The sequence below is a fragment of the Carcharhinus amblyrhynchos genome, chromosome 28 (genome assembly GCF_965287045.1).
Source record: "Carcharhinus amblyrhynchos chromosome 28, sCarAmb.v2.hapA, whole genome shotgun sequence".
NCBI lineage: Eukaryota > Metazoa > Chordata > Chondrichthyes > Carcharhiniformes > Carcharhinidae > Carcharhinus > Carcharhinus amblyrhynchos.
In genome coordinates this window covers 27,287,914-27,301,956 of record NC_137351.1, presented here as the reverse complement: position 1 = coordinate 27,301,956, position 14,043 = coordinate 27,287,914, and the positions used below count along the sequence as shown (strand labels likewise).

The 14,043-nt window shown below is 40.3% G+C and overlaps 1 protein-coding gene across 2 annotated transcripts in view; it reads left to right on the top strand.

Annotated features, from left to right (window-relative positions):
- Positions 1–14,043, top strand: part of LOC145359475 (RNA polymerase II elongation factor ELL) — a 99,363-nt gene that overhangs the window by 50,436 nt on the left and 34,884 nt on the right. For both annotated transcript variants that reach the window (XM_080214044.1, XM_080214043.1), the window contains exons 4-5: positions 8,178–8,341; positions 10,351–10,616. In XM_080214044.1, the coding sequence (XP_080070170.1) occupies positions 8,178–8,341; positions 10,351–10,616 (430 nt within the window). The remainder of the gene's footprint in view (positions 1–8,177; positions 8,342–10,350; positions 10,617–14,043) is intronic.

Genomic DNA, 14,043 nt, shown 5'->3' with positions numbered 1-14,043 from the left:
AGTGTCAATTAAAGTATTAGTCTCTTAGAAAAAAAATTATTTGCATCTTTGCTAATATGCCATGTGTAATTTTCGGACTTTGAGTCTGGTATGGTTGTACTTCATTACTTCTGTTCAGTTATCATTGACATTGTTTTGCTTTTTAATTTAAACAAATATAATTTTAACAATTGAAGACTTGTTCTTTGGTTGCCCCTTCAGTTTGCTTTCTGTCTGTCAAAAAGGCAAGTTAATGTCTTGTGACATTGCTTGTGGACAAAAATGTCCATACCTGTATTTCCCTGTAGCTTTCTCTGCTTTTATTTAGTTTTGTTTTCCTTTGTCTTCCATTGTTGACTCCCAGTCTGTGTTTGTATCTTCATGTGCAGCTCACATATGTTCAGCCTAGTTTTGTGGCTACTTTTATTTGACATTGTGGCTGAAGCAGACACTTAAATCTGTGTCCCCCTACACTTGATCTTAGTCCTGAACCTCATTTTGTGTTGTGCACTTTTGCTGATTGGATATGATGGTTCAAAGGAATGCAAGATATCTACATTTTTCTCCCCTTCTATCAACAAGTTTCTCTCCCTCGCCCGCCCCCCCCGCCCAACCATACCTTGCTTACCCCCACTTAAGGACATGGAACAATTGATAACAAAGCCTGACAGAAAGGGATGCACTTAAGAGCCCTACCATGGTCATGTTGATGTGACCTCAAACCTGAGCACTGGTGGCTAGGCACCCAGTTTCAGAGCTACTGCTCCCAGTTGTACTGTATGCTGTAGTTAGGTGGAGTCGCCTTATTTCCTGAACCTGGCCTGCAAACCAGAGATCTGGGATGGCACTCTCACACTTGAATAACAGTGCTCTGCCTAACACAGCACCATGGGACTGCCCCCGCCCCATGCTGACACGCATGGTAGCTCCAAAAGGAGAAAAGCATCTTCCAACATATGAATTCATTCTCACCATCAACCGGCACCTGGAATTTGGCTTTAAATTGTAGTGTTTTTCCCCATTGTGTTCCCCCAGCTGAATCCCTGATTTCAATTTTTGAAGCATTTTTGGAGTACCTCTGCCAGTTGTTCAATGTTGCCAGGTATCAGGCTTACCTGTTGCCTGATAAGAGCAGAAACTGATCTAAAACAGGATAGAAAGGCTTCAGAAATTAACATCACGTAATAACCGCTGTTTGTGAGCTGAGAAAATCAGCACTGTGATGTTCTTTGAAGTTTACTGATTTTAATTTTTAAAGCTGTGTGTCAGAATTAATTTATTATTTTGGCCATTTTTTTACTCAGAATCCCTACAGTGCAGAAGGAGGCCATTCGGCCCATCGCATCTGCACCGACAACTGTCCCACCCAGGCACTATCCTTGTAATCCCATGTAATTCCCCTGACATTAATGAGAAACCCCACCCAGACCTGTTCCCCATAACCCTGAGTATGCACCCTCCTAATCCTGCTAACCATGGGACACTAAGGGGCAATTTAGCATGACCAATCCACCGAACCTGCACTTCTTTGGAATGTGGGAGGAAACCAGAGCACCCAGAGGAAACCCGCACAAACGTGGGGAGAATGTGCAAACTCCACACAGATTGTTATCGTTTATAGCTGTAGCGAGAAGATTGTTGTCAAACATGTTGCTTTCAGCAAAGGATTACTTATTACCATGGAAACAGCATGATCTTGTCAGTCATGCGATGGTTAAGATAGCTAAAGCAAATCAATGACACTTCAGAGATTTTTAATGATGTATAACTAGATCTTTTTGAAAAAAACACTGTAGTTTTAGTTTATTTTTTGGTTTAGTTATTAGTGTCACAAGTAGACTTGCGTTAACACTGCAATGAAGTTACTTTGAAAATCCCCTAGTTGCCATACTCCGGCATCTGTTTGTGTACACTGAGGGAGAATTTAACATGGTTGAAGCACCTAAGCAGCACGTCTTTTGGACTGTGGGAGGAAACTGGAGCACCCGGAGGAAACCCACGCAGACAGAGGAGAACGTGCAGACTCTGCACAGACAGTGACCCAAGCAGGGAATTGAACCTAGGTCCCTGGTGCTGTGAGGCATCAGTGCTAACCACTGTGCCACCCTATTTTTGCTGTCCTTTATTGTACTTTACTGGATTTGTCACATATCTTTGGAATGTGGAAGGAAACCAGAGCACCCAGAGGAAACCCACACATGACATTGATCGCTATTGTTATCGCAATGAGTACTGTGCTTTAAATTACTACCTGCATCAATTGTGGCATTTTGCTCCAGCTGGTTTCTTGCCAGCTTGTTACCTTTAGACATTTAAACCTTGTATAAAAACTGCTTCTATTGATCTCCTTTTCAATCTGTTGAGATCCCCAAACTTAGGTTTTGGTTTTTGGAAGATAATACCTTGTGTGGCTTTGGCCTCCATTTATTCGCTCGTCATTTTCAGCCTTATTTTCTTCAGGACACACTTGAGTTTCCGTCTAAAAGTAATTAATTTCTATTTGCATCAATAAATTGTAACTCTGTCATCTCCTCACAAATCACATCACAGATGTCACTTCCGTAATGTACAGCCAAATAGACCTTGTGTCTGACTGCATAATCTGCCAAACCATTTCGTGCAAGGAGCCAAATAGAGCCAGTTTCTAAACAAAGACTAGAAAACGGACAGTGGATAGCAATCAGCTCTGTGGCACAAGACCAACTCTCTCAGGAGATGGGAAGGTGGCCCATGAACATTTATCTACCTTATCCAACAGTGTTGTACAGCATTGAATTAGTTTCTGTTAACAACATTTGAAAAACTGCTTTACTGATAAACTTCTGCAAATTTGTAGAACTGTAGTCTTGCCAAGCCACCTGAGTAGTAAAGGGGAAATAGGACTGACATGGACTTGATGGGCCGAAAAGTATCCTCCTGTACCGTAATGACAATATATCACAAATAGAAAATTAAACTTAACTGTCGATGAAACACTCATTACTGGATCTATCTGGTAACTAGATACCTGGACATACTTGTTCCAGGATTCTATTAATTAATAGATTTGAACAAGTAACTTCTCCAGCATATGGCTTGTGCATTTACGTAGTGCACAATTAGGTGACGTGGGTTGGCTGCATTGTAATGTCAAAAATGTCAGAGCATTAATCACTCGATTTCCTCAGCATGTAACCCTGTGTTAACTCTAGCAGTGTTTACAGGATGACATCTTAGGGCACCACCCTATTTATACATTAAGTTAAAATTAATTTGAAGGGTTTTATGAAGCACCGGTTGAACCAGCAGAAGACTTGGGGTTGACCTTTGGCATCTGTTTGCAAGTGGAGTTATGATATGTTCCATTGCCTCATTGTTTCAGGAATCTGTGTGAGCGATGTTGAGGGGGAGTTGGTCTTCCCACTGAAAGATGTTTCCCAAGATCTCAGGTTATTTTCATAGAAACATCAAATCCCCTTAGTGCAGAAGGAGGCCATTCGGCCCATCAAGCCTGCACCGATGACAATCCCATCCAGGCCCTGTCCCTATATTTACCCTGCTAATACCCCAACACTACGGGGCAATTTAGCACAATCAACCTGACCCGCACATCTTTGGACTGTGGGAGGAAATCGGAGTATCCAGTGGAAACCCACACAGACACTGGAAAATGTGCAAACTCCAGGTAGACAGTGAGTGAGCCAAAGTCGGAATTGAATCCGGGTCCTTGGCGCTGTGAAGCGGCAGTGCTAACCACTATGCCACAGTGACACCCATCATCTTAAGGATGTGAAAGTATGAGGTCTTCTGAGCATTCACGAAGCTGTTGTCTGTTGGGGCTGTGTACGTGATGTGGAAATGCTGGCGTTGGACTGGGGTAAACACAGTAAGAAGTCTCTCAACATCAGGTTAAAGTCCAACAGGTTTATTTGGTAGAAAACACCACTAGCTTTTGGGGCTCTGCCCCTTCGTTAGGTGTGTGGGGAGCTCTGATCACAAACAGGGCATGTAAAGAGACACACTCAGTTTACAGAATACTGATTAGAATACGAGTCTTTACAATAATCAACAACATCGTCTCCTGAGTCTTCAACATGTCATTGGTGAAGACGAACATCTCGCCAAGGCCATCCCCAGCACACACACACCCCCACCCCCACCACCATTTCTTGCTTTCAAGCAACCGCATAACCTCAAACAGACCATTGTCCGCAACAAACTCCCTAGCCTTCAGGAGAACAGTGACCACGACGCCACACAACCCTGCCACAGCAACCTCTGCAAGACGTGCCGCGTCATCGACGCAGGTGACATCATCTCATGTGAGAACACCATCCACCAGGTACACTAAGTATTCTTGCAACTCAGCCAATGTTGCCTACCTGATACGCTGCAGGAAAGGATGTCCCGATGCATGATACATTGGGAAGACCATGCAGACGCTATGACAACTGATGAATGAACACCGCTTAACAATCACCAGGCAAGACTGTTCTCTTCCTGTTGGCAAATGCTTCAGCGGTCACAGGCATTCAGCCTCTGATCTTCGGGTAAGCATTCAAGGCAGCCTTCACGACATACAACAGCGCAGTCGTTGAGCAGAGACTTATACCCAAGTTCTGCACATGTAAGGATGGCCTAAACCAGGATCTTGGGTTCATGTCACACTATTTGTAACCTCCATGACATGTCTGGGCTTCAAAATCTCACTTGCTGTCTTGTCTGGAGACACTACACATTTCTTTAACCTATGCTTAATGCTACCTCCACACTCATTGTCTGCATCGTTAACACTTAGTTAGCTGTAAAGGCTCACATTCTAATCAGTATTCTATAAACTGAATGTGTGTCTTTATATGCCCTGTTTGTGATCAGAGCTCCCCACTCACCTGACAAAGGGGCAGAGCCCCGAAAGCTAGTGGCGTTTGCTACCAAATAAACTGGACTTTAACCTGATGTTGCGAGACTTCCTATGGGGCTGTGTAAGGCAGAAGAACTTGCAGTTAAATCTCCAGATCATCTGAGGGGAACTTAACATTTGGGTTCCTTGTGCTCTACTTGCCCTTTCCCAACTCTTTGGCATGTGAGAGCATTTAAAATTCAGCCCTTTGTTTCAGTCTGAAGAATTTCTTTTGTCAGGGGCTTATTGTGATATAAGTGGAGTGTTATGAATTCATGCAGAGTTCAGGATACTATTGCACCACATGTGGATTTTAATCTGGTGCTTCAACCATTTATGGTATGCGGAGCACAACTTTTCTTACTATTAATGGATGAGCCTTTTTCAAAAGAAGACATATTTATTGGTCAGGCTTGGAATATGATCTTTCCTTTCGTCATTACTTTTAGTGATCAATTCGTCTACGTGTTTGTGCGTGCAGTTAAGGCATCTTCCTTGCACTTGAACTCTGTTGCATGAAGGCATTTCAGCAACATGTATAGATGCTGATAAGTAAGCATTTAATATTTGTGGTACACTTACCGCTGCTTATATACTGAGTGTGTTTGCAGCAATAGTAATGCTGTATGTTGGCATTGTCAGCATGCACAATGCCCTGAATCAATTGCTATGTTCTGAGAATGTGCTTTTTGAAGATACAATTTTGGGTTCTTCTTTTGCTAGCTGGATTTTTTTTAAAAAACTGGGACCCAGTACAGACACCGGGCAAACTGCCCAGACTTCTGCAGTACACACAATTTTACATTCCGCCAAATGGCTTGAAGGCAGACACTCAGCCTCCTGGGAAGTATGAAAGGCCCCATTCCCCCCTGTCAATTCATATCATGCTGAGACTTTTCAAATGTTTCTGAGATAAGACATCAAAACACAAGTACCTGTTCCGAAAGGATAACTACAGCAGATATAAACTAATAGACTTTCTCCACAATATACTACTAGCATGATATTTCACAAGCATTATCAAGCAGGAAAGGAGTGAAAAAGACAATGCTGTATTGAATGCTGGCTGATTGAAGCTGTGAGCTCTTTTCCTCCTCTCCCCTCTCTCTCTTGGACGTGCTGTGCCCGGTTTGCAAAGTGCCATTTTGAGAAGTAAAACTAACTGCGAACCAAGATCTTTTCCTCAAAAATGTGGAACTCTGCATCGTACAACTACGCAGTAAGAAGTCTCACAACACCAGGTTGAAGTCCAATAGGTTTGGTAGCAAACACCACTAGCTTTCGTGGCTCTGCCCCTTCGTCAGGTGAGGTGCTCTGCCCCTTTGTCAGGCTCTGCCCCTTCGTCAACTACACCCAGAAGAACAGCTGAACAAAATGTCCAATTCATTGAGCCACTGCATTGAGACCAGCTGAGGAGCAGCTAAACGTATACTCCTTTGTTTTCTCTTTCACAAACTAGAGAAAAAACCTATAGGCCTATCCTCTCTTCCATCTGTACTGTGTGTGTAGGCCCAGAGAAGTGTGTGTTACCATATAAATGGAGGTTGCATTTACGTAGTTTTTAAAATTGAGAAATAGTTTAATTAAAGTCGTCTTGTTCTTTGTTTAACCTACGAAAACTGTGTGGGTAATCAGAATCATAGAGTTCCTACAGTGCAAAAGGAGGCAATCCGGCCCATAAAGCCTACAAATGGACCCAGGCCCTATCCCTGCAACCCCTGTGTATTTATCCTGCTAAATCCCCCCCCAACGCTAAGGGACAGTTTAGCGTGGGCAATCAACCTAACCCACAGGTCTTTGGGCTGCAGGAGGAAACCAGAGCACCTGGAGGAAACCCACGCAGACACAGGGAGAATGCACAAACTCCCCACAGACAATCACCCGAGTCTGGAATTGGTCTTTCTTGCAACCTCAGTGTAAATAGTGGGCCTCTTGCAGAATCAGTGAAGCACATCCCCTCTAATTTCTTTAAAAGACCCTGTTATGGTTTAACTCGGAATGGGAGAGTAGGGGAGTCATTCTGCCTTTTCTCACATGGATATAATTGCTACTTGAACAACAATCATACTGTCGTATGTAGACCTGACCAAGGACCGCAACCTTATTCTCACCTGGACACAGTTATCAGGAGCTTGGAGAGCAAGGAACAGAATCCATTATTCAGGAACAGCTGTTAGCAGATGGAATATTTCAATGAGATCTGAAGAAGAGGAAAATGCATACAAATCCTAACCACTTTATCAAATAATTTAAACAGCCCAAGAGCCTAAATGGAGCACTAAATTTCAGCTGCTGAGAATTATTGTTCATTTATTTTTGTGAATACATATATTTGTAAATGCATTTTTTTAAGTATGGATTTTTTGTATTCATTCATACAGGTGAGTAAGCAGAGTTGTACCTATCTGAAACAATGAACACACTTAAGATGATTTGAACTACAAATAACCAATGATCATGCAAATAAGTCGTGGTTATCACTTTGGCTGTTGTAAATGACTATCTATTTAAATGCGCACATTGTAATTGGTGCGGACAGTGTCCAAATTATGCAAACTGCTTAGAAACTGAGGAAAAAGTTACATCCCTTCAGGTCACAACTTTTTAGACTTGCATTTGCTTCTCAGCAAGCCAGTTGATGTTTTTAATTTTCTGGTTTCTTGTGTTTTTCTCAGTTTATTTATTGATTGTTCTTTCGATTTAAAGGGTTGATGATCACCAGATAATGATGGTAGACCCAGTGGATAGAAATATGAATAGTTCAACCCTTGTGCAGTCAATGCATCATTTGTATGTGAGCATTCCAGAGTGAATGGGTGGCAGGGACCCAGGTCCAATTCCTGCTTTGGGTTGCTTTCTGTGTGGTGTGTGCACATTCTCCTCATGTCTGCATGGGTTTCCTCCCATACTCCAAAGATGTGCAGGTTAGGTGGATTGGCCATGCTCCTTAATGTCAGGGGGATTAGTAAGGTAAATACATGGGGTTACGGTGTCAGGTGCAGGCTCGATAGGCTAAATGCCCTGCTTTCTGCACCGTAGGGATTCTATATTTTGTTCTATGAACTTCAGAGAACGCGAACAACCACAGTAGAAGATAGGTAATCTCGTATTAAAGTACAATTGCTTTGAGATTTCTCTGCTTTCTCATGATGCAGTTTTGTGTGTGCTTATATGACAAATTATTTTCAAAATGGCTTTGTATAGATTTTTTTATTTTTATTAAAGGTTTAACAAAAGAATAGAATATTTTGGAAAGGTTAAAACTTGTTGAAGGATATGTTGCTGAGTCTCGGTGTTCTACCTTTGTTGTTTAAACCAGTTTTGAAAGAGACCAGCTTGATTGCCTGGGGAGTATTCAAGATAAAATCACAGTTTGTGCCACTGATGACTCTTACCAGATGACTCGAGAACGAATGTCACAAGTAGAGAAGGAATCATGGAGTCGAACAACTATAGAAATTAAACCAGAATCGTCATGTCAAGGTATAAATGTCACACTAATAAATGATGGTCTGTATACACTTAATTCTTGATTCAACAAAATATACTGGACTCTTGTCAGATAGCTAGTCTAATAATTTGTTTCCTGCAGAAATATGCCCTGTGGTGTTTATGGTTTGTTGCTAAATTTCTAACTTGGCAATTGGTTAAAAACTCAATTGTGCCTGGTCACGGAAATGCAGTTGTAGCATTTTTGTCCCAAATATTATATCAGTCATAATTACCAATTAAATATTTCCTCATTTATTTTAACTGGCAAAAATGTACGATTGTGCACCTGGTTAAATATATTTAAATAATAGCTTAATTTCAGAATAATATAAGTTTTGATAACATGTTATTTGCTCAACCGGCGCAACAGTACTTATTCACCTTCGTCCTGATCACAAGATAAAGCTGGGACAAAGTGGCCCCTTAACCTATATGCAACTTTATCATAATTGTTCTACTTTCCAATGAATGGCAAATACTGCATCCTTTAAGAGTAATCACCAGTTAGTTTATTGAACAGTTGCTACACAAATTAAAGCAACAGACATAATTCAAAGTAATGTGAGAATTTAGCTGCTGGATTTAATTTTCTCATAAGCTACGTCACATATGACATGTTTTCTGTCTAGCAAATAGTTATGTTTAAACCCATAATTATTAGTAGGTAATGTTGAATAGAAGTTAATGCCAATGTGTAAGTTTATGTACGCACTTATTCCTCACTTTAATTTACATCATTTTTACAGAGGAAGAACGTGACTTTGAAAACTGCTGTCATACTGCATTCCAATTCAAATATTTTAAAAATTGATATGAAATGTACATTCCAGTTTAAATAACTTGAAATCATTTTTCAGTTCATAATAAATTGCCCATTTTTGTTCCAAATATAAAAATGCTACTTTGAACTCGTGCTTCTTGCTGTTGAGTAATTGCTATACCTTAACATTCAGCTTTGAATTACTGTATATACTCATGTAAAAGTCAACTTTTGACCTGAGAAGCTGGGAATTTTCACTCCATGTAAGACTGGGCCCCGGCTTTGAGGGAACAAGCCCAAAAATGTCACAACTAAAGTGTTATGTGGATCTGGGAAAAGAGAAGCTATTGCTTTTAATGCTTGGGCTACAACTGGAATGGCAAGAGTGAAACCAACCGAAACCACACAATGTGGGTAATGATAACAAAAAATAACTCCTAAGAGATAATTGTAGTGATGTACTAGTTGTTGACATAAATGCTGATTTATTTTCATTTTAAAGGAGTGAGAGTATTGACTGAAACTTTGCATAATGCAATAATATAAGGTGGGTTGACAGATGTATCACTCAAAGACTAGTAAAGGAAGAATAATTTTATAAAATACACACACAATTACAGACTTCTGTTATTTTTGCAGCAGTATATGGTTACCACTTTGGAATGTTTAATAGACATTAGCTTCCTTTTACAATGGGTTTAAAAACTATTTAAAATATTTTGGCATTATCTCAACTACCTAGCCACTAGTGGGTCACCCTGTCTATTCATCTGGAAAACCCAAACACATGCCAACCCCTCAAAAATATTACCCATGCAAAAATCGGCAATATGCCTTTTGGCTTAAAATAATAGTTTTAAAAATTCAGCTTTTACACCCGTATGCGTGGCCGGTTTTATATTTTTGATTTGGTTTATTATTGTCACATATATTAGTATACAGTGAAAAGTATTGTTTCTTGCACACTATGCAGACAAAGCATACATTCAGAATGAAAGGGGAGAGTGCAGGCTGTAGTGTTATAATCATAGCTCAGGTGTAGGAAAAGGTCACTTTAATGCAAGATAGGTCTATTCAAATGTCTGGCAGTAGGGAAGAAGCTGTTGTCACTATTTGTGGTACAGAAGTCAATTCAGTAGCTTACTAATTCATTGCAACCCATTTAATCTTCCTTTTATAAGGCCTTATTGATTTTACCCAGCATGTTTATCACTGTTTAAAATTCAGCTTTCCTTCCTAGGTGTGCGAAAGCCAGTCCACAGTCGAAAGCAGATCACAAGCCAAGCTGCTGAAAGCATTCCACTAAGAAGACACTCTCCAACCATGAATCCATGTTATGGGGTGAAGAAAAACTATGTCAGTACAGTTAGCCAAAAGCCCCTGAAAGATCGTATCATTCACCTTTTGGCTTTGAAGCCATATAAAAAGCCTGAACTTATTCTGTGGTTGGAGAGAGAGAAAGCAAACCCAAAGGACAAAGCTGAACTGTCGTTTGTATTGGACCAGGTGAGAAAATCAAAGTGAGGTCTTTATAAAGCTAAGGAAATACTTTTTGACATACATGGTGGGATTTTACAGCCTCGCTTGAGCGAGACCGGAAATTCCCACCCAAGATCAACAGACATTTCTGTTGTGTGCCCCTCGCCTGTTCCAATTCCATGGTGGACGAGGTGGCAGAATTCCAGTGATAGTCGTTATTGTAGCATAGGGAATCGAGGTAGCTAATGTGCATACAGCAATGCCACATAAAACAGCATTGAGATTAATCTGCTTTGGGAATGTTGATTGAGGAATAAACTTCTTCTGGAATAAATATTCTGGAATAAATATTTACACCAACAGGATCCACTGGTCTCGCAATAATGCCATTTAGATCCACCTGAGAGTACAGACTGTGCCTCAGTTTAACGACTCTTGAAAAGGCAGCAGATCTGGCTCTATTTGAAGCCATTACCTTATCACTGAGAGGCAACATTGCTATTAATGAGCCATGCTGGCACGATTGAAGTTGGAAGTCATTGTAATCCAAGAGCTGTCCAATGAAACAAGTAGGGTGCTCTTGCTGAATTATAGGAACAAAATTTAAAAAAAAATCATTCACATTGATGGTTATGAATTATAATTTTAACTTTTATAAGAATTGATCCTGACTATGAATCTAAATATTGTTCTTCTAATAAGGTATCGCGCCATAGTGTTGAAGTTGCATAATTTCTGCACCAAAATTTAAGACCAGTGTCAGTAATTTTGCATGTTAATCTATTAATGTAATTCTGCATTTTTCAGAATTCATAAATTTGATAAACAAAAAAATTCATAAGTTGTAGAAGCCAGATAGAATGATCAACTATCCGAGTCTAGTATCCAATTATTATAGGATATATACATCCATGGAATATATAGGACACAATTGTAATTAATTATCTTATCAAGTAATTATCTTGCAATTATCCCTTTGCCTAAATATGCCATGTTGTGAACCTGCCTCTCCATTCACCTGATGAAGGAGCAGCTCTCTGAAAGCTCGTGATTCCAAATAAACCTGTTGGATTTTCACCTGGTGTTGATAGACTACTTACTTTTTAGGAATGGTTGGAGGTAAATTGTAGCCCGTGTTTACCTCCTGTTCTGCAAAACTTCTATACCACAGCAAATAATTCAAAGCAGAGGAATATGGCATGGTGCACAAGTTTCTGTACTGTATGTTAGTATATTTCCAAATATTTTTATAGAATTATTTAATGGAACTCAATATTCTGTTTCATTAACTGTACCATTACTAAATGTTTTTTGATAAGATTGTCACAAATATTTGTGTACTTCTCAATTTTCTGATACATTTCAGCCTGTGCAATTCTGTAAAATGAATTGCTTTGGTTAATCTAAGTATGCAGCTTTTGAACATGTCCCATTGTCTTTGCGCTGTTTTAAATGTGTCATTGAAACTTTGTTTTTGTTTTCCAAGTGTTCAATGAAATCTGTCTTTGAAACTCTTCAGTTTATAAAACTCTGTGTAACTAACTCCATGCAGATATAAAAGAAGCCCCCTCTCGTCGCTGGAACAATTGTGCTCACATATTGTTCCCTCAAAAAATCCTTTACAGTGTTACAAAAACCACCTCTTGAGAAAATGTTGCAGGTGTTCTGGTTAGACTGAGCAAGGGTTTAGTGGAAATCTATTTCCAGAAGTAACAGACGCTCTGACATACTATTAAGAAACGTTAAGAGTAAAAAAATAAGATGCTAATTGGTAGTCACGTAATTAATTAACACAAATTAATTTCAAAGGGAATATAACCTGGAGGAAGAGGCTCCTTGCCAGAAGGAACAATTGGCAGTGTTCAGTACTTAAATGTAAAAAGGCTCTGTAACCTGACAACAGAGCCACAGCGGACATGATGTTTGCCATTCCACTATTTTTACCTGCCTGTTCTCTGGGAATAGCTGACAGTCCATCTGTTTTGCAGTTTAATTCAGTATTGGTTTAATTGACATTTTCATGATGAGCATGTTTGTGCATATAAACAACTCTAAATCCTTTCACTAGTGCCTATTCTCGGAGTTGTTACCCTAACTAGAAACATCATTGCAATGTGTACCCTTCTTCTTGTACACGAACACACTCATGTCTTTCTCACAAATTTAATAACACTTTTGTAGCAATGGTCATGCCAAGAGATAGTAACACTTTCTGCCCAATGTGCCTTGAGGCATTTAACTGTTTCAACAATGTTATTCCAGTGTCATTTCTATTGCTTTGAATAGATTATATTAATGATTAACGCAATGGTTAGCATTGCTGCCTCACAACACCAGGGACCTGGGTTTACTTCAACCTTGGGTCACTTTCAGTATGAAGTTTGCACATTCTTCTTGTGTCTGTGTGTTTCCTGCAGGTGCTCCGGTTTCCTCCCACACTCCAAAGATGTACAAATAGGTGGATTGACCATGATAAATTGCCCATTAGTATCAGGGGAACTAGCAGGGTAAATATATGGGGTTACAGGGATAGGGCCTGGGTGGAATCAATGTCGGTGCAGGCTCAGTGGGCTGAATGGCCTCTTGCACTCTAGGGATTCAATGATTCAGTGCTCTCTCCACTCTAATCAGTTAATGTCTGCCAACCTTTGTATTTGTCATTTCCCAAATTTTGCTATTTATTTTAATTTTATTCAAAATACTCCCATTGTTTACTTCTCTTGTTATCCCCTAATTCTAATTCCAACTGCAGATGTAGTTTAAAAAAAAATCCCAATCTCACTCCAAGTAAACCACGTTGGCACTCAATCCCTGGTCTGACCCCTCTCTTAGATTTAATGACCCAACTCAATAGAAAAGAGAAAGCAAAACCCAGCTCTGACAGGGTCATCCTGACTGGAAATGTTGGCTCTATTCTCTCTCCACAGATGCTGTCATACTGCTGAGATTTTACAGCATTTTGTTTCTGTTTGCATTGTACTGCTGCTGCCTGGAACACTTTTCATTTGCAACCCTGCTTAAGGAAATCCCTGTGAATAGTTAACCTGTCCCGTTGCTTTACCTCTTTGCCCTGCTCTGGGGAAACCCTTCCATCCACCAACACAGTGGTTAGCACTGCTGCCTCACAGTGCCAGGGACCCGGATTCAATTCCTGGCTTAGGTCACTGTCTGTGTGGAATTTGCACGTTCTCTCTGTGTCTGCGTGGGTTTCTTCTGGATGCTCCAGTTTCCCCCTTCAGTCTGGAAGATGTGCTGGCCATGCTAAATTCTCCCTCAGTATACCCCAACAAGCACCGGAGTGTGGCGACGCGGGGAATTTTCACAGTAACTTCATTGCAGTGTTAATGTAAGCCTATTTGTGACACTAAAACTCAAACAGACCAATTGACAGACTTTTCTAGCCATCAAAGCACTTCTTTACCCCCTGGATTCAGCTTGTAATGCTAGCAATTCA